The sequence below is a fragment of the Tupaia chinensis genome, unplaced genomic scaffold (assembly GCF_000334495.1).
Source record: "Tupaia chinensis unplaced genomic scaffold, TupChi_1.0 Scaffold146676_1, whole genome shotgun sequence".
Taxonomy (NCBI): domain Eukaryota; kingdom Metazoa; phylum Chordata; class Mammalia; order Scandentia; family Tupaiidae; genus Tupaia; species Tupaia belangeri.
In genome coordinates, this window is record NW_006206533.1 from 1 (window position 1) to 963 (window position 963).

At 36.3% G+C, this 963-nt stretch overlaps 1 protein-coding gene across 1 annotated transcript; it reads right to left on the reverse strand.

Moving 5' to 3' along the window:
• Positions 1-60: 60 nt before the first annotated feature.
• LOC102477903 (zinc finger protein 809-like) lies at positions 61-705 on the reverse strand. The gene is made up of 2 exons (XM_006169011.2): positions 475-705; positions 61-221 (listed from the first exon to the last, which is right to left on the reverse strand). Exons 1-2 carry the CDS (start codon positions 644-646, stop codon positions 124-126), a joined length of 270 nt encoding a protein of 89 aa, XP_006169073.1. The 5' UTR covers positions 647-705; the 3' UTR covers positions 61-123.
• Positions 706-963: the final 258 nt, after the last annotated feature.

A 963-nucleotide genomic window follows, 5' to 3' on the forward strand; every position in this document is an offset into this window, starting at 1 on the left:
CCAGAAAAACATTTCTACATTTTTCTAACCTTACTAGTACTAACCTTTTGTTTTCCCCTCTCAATAAAAATCCATTCTTTAAAAGAAAATGTATTACACTAGTCCCCAAAAACTATGCACTGTCTAACCTGGGAAGCTCAAGCTGGGAAGTCCTTCTAATGTCCATGGATCTCCTCCTAGCTCCAACTTGAAGATCACTGCAGGTTTGGCAATGGATTGTCCTGTTAATAAAAAGCAGTGTGGAATTTTGCCAATCTATTCAGGTAAGTTACTTGAAGAGTAACAACGGTTCAGTTTATCAGCTGTGCAATAAAGGGGCTGATTTGGGCATTTTGTTAAAGAGGAGTGCCACTCACATTAACTACAGAATGAAATCTCACTCCTAAACATCATTAAACATTGTGAAACTCCTGTACATTTACTATGAAAGGAGACAGTAATTACTTCAGACAGCTTCATGGGAGTTCCACTAACCCAAAAACATCAGGTTGCTGTAGATCTCCAGCATCACATCCTTGTATAGAATCTTCTGAGCATCTTCCAGGTCCTGCCACTCCTCCCAGGTAAAGTCCATAGCAACATCCTCAAATGATATGAACCCCTGTAAAAATACATTTCCCCTCATCAGCCCTGAGAAATAGAGCATAACATGGGAAATAACTTTCTCTGTATGTTTGTATATGCTTGTTCCTCTGTATATTTCTGAACTCTGTGTAAAGAGAGAAAAAAATAAAGTATAAGCATTCTATCTCTTTGGTAAGTTATTCATTGCTAAATTTATTACAAGTATTTCTTCAGAGATCTCCAAATGTTTTTGCTGTAACGGATGAAAGCATAATAAATATTCTGCTATGTCAAGGTCTTTATTATCTCATACAAACACATGAGTATAAATACATATCTGGAGTAACATGTTAGATTAAGTAAGTTGGACACAAGTTGATGGTAACCAGTCTAAAAAAA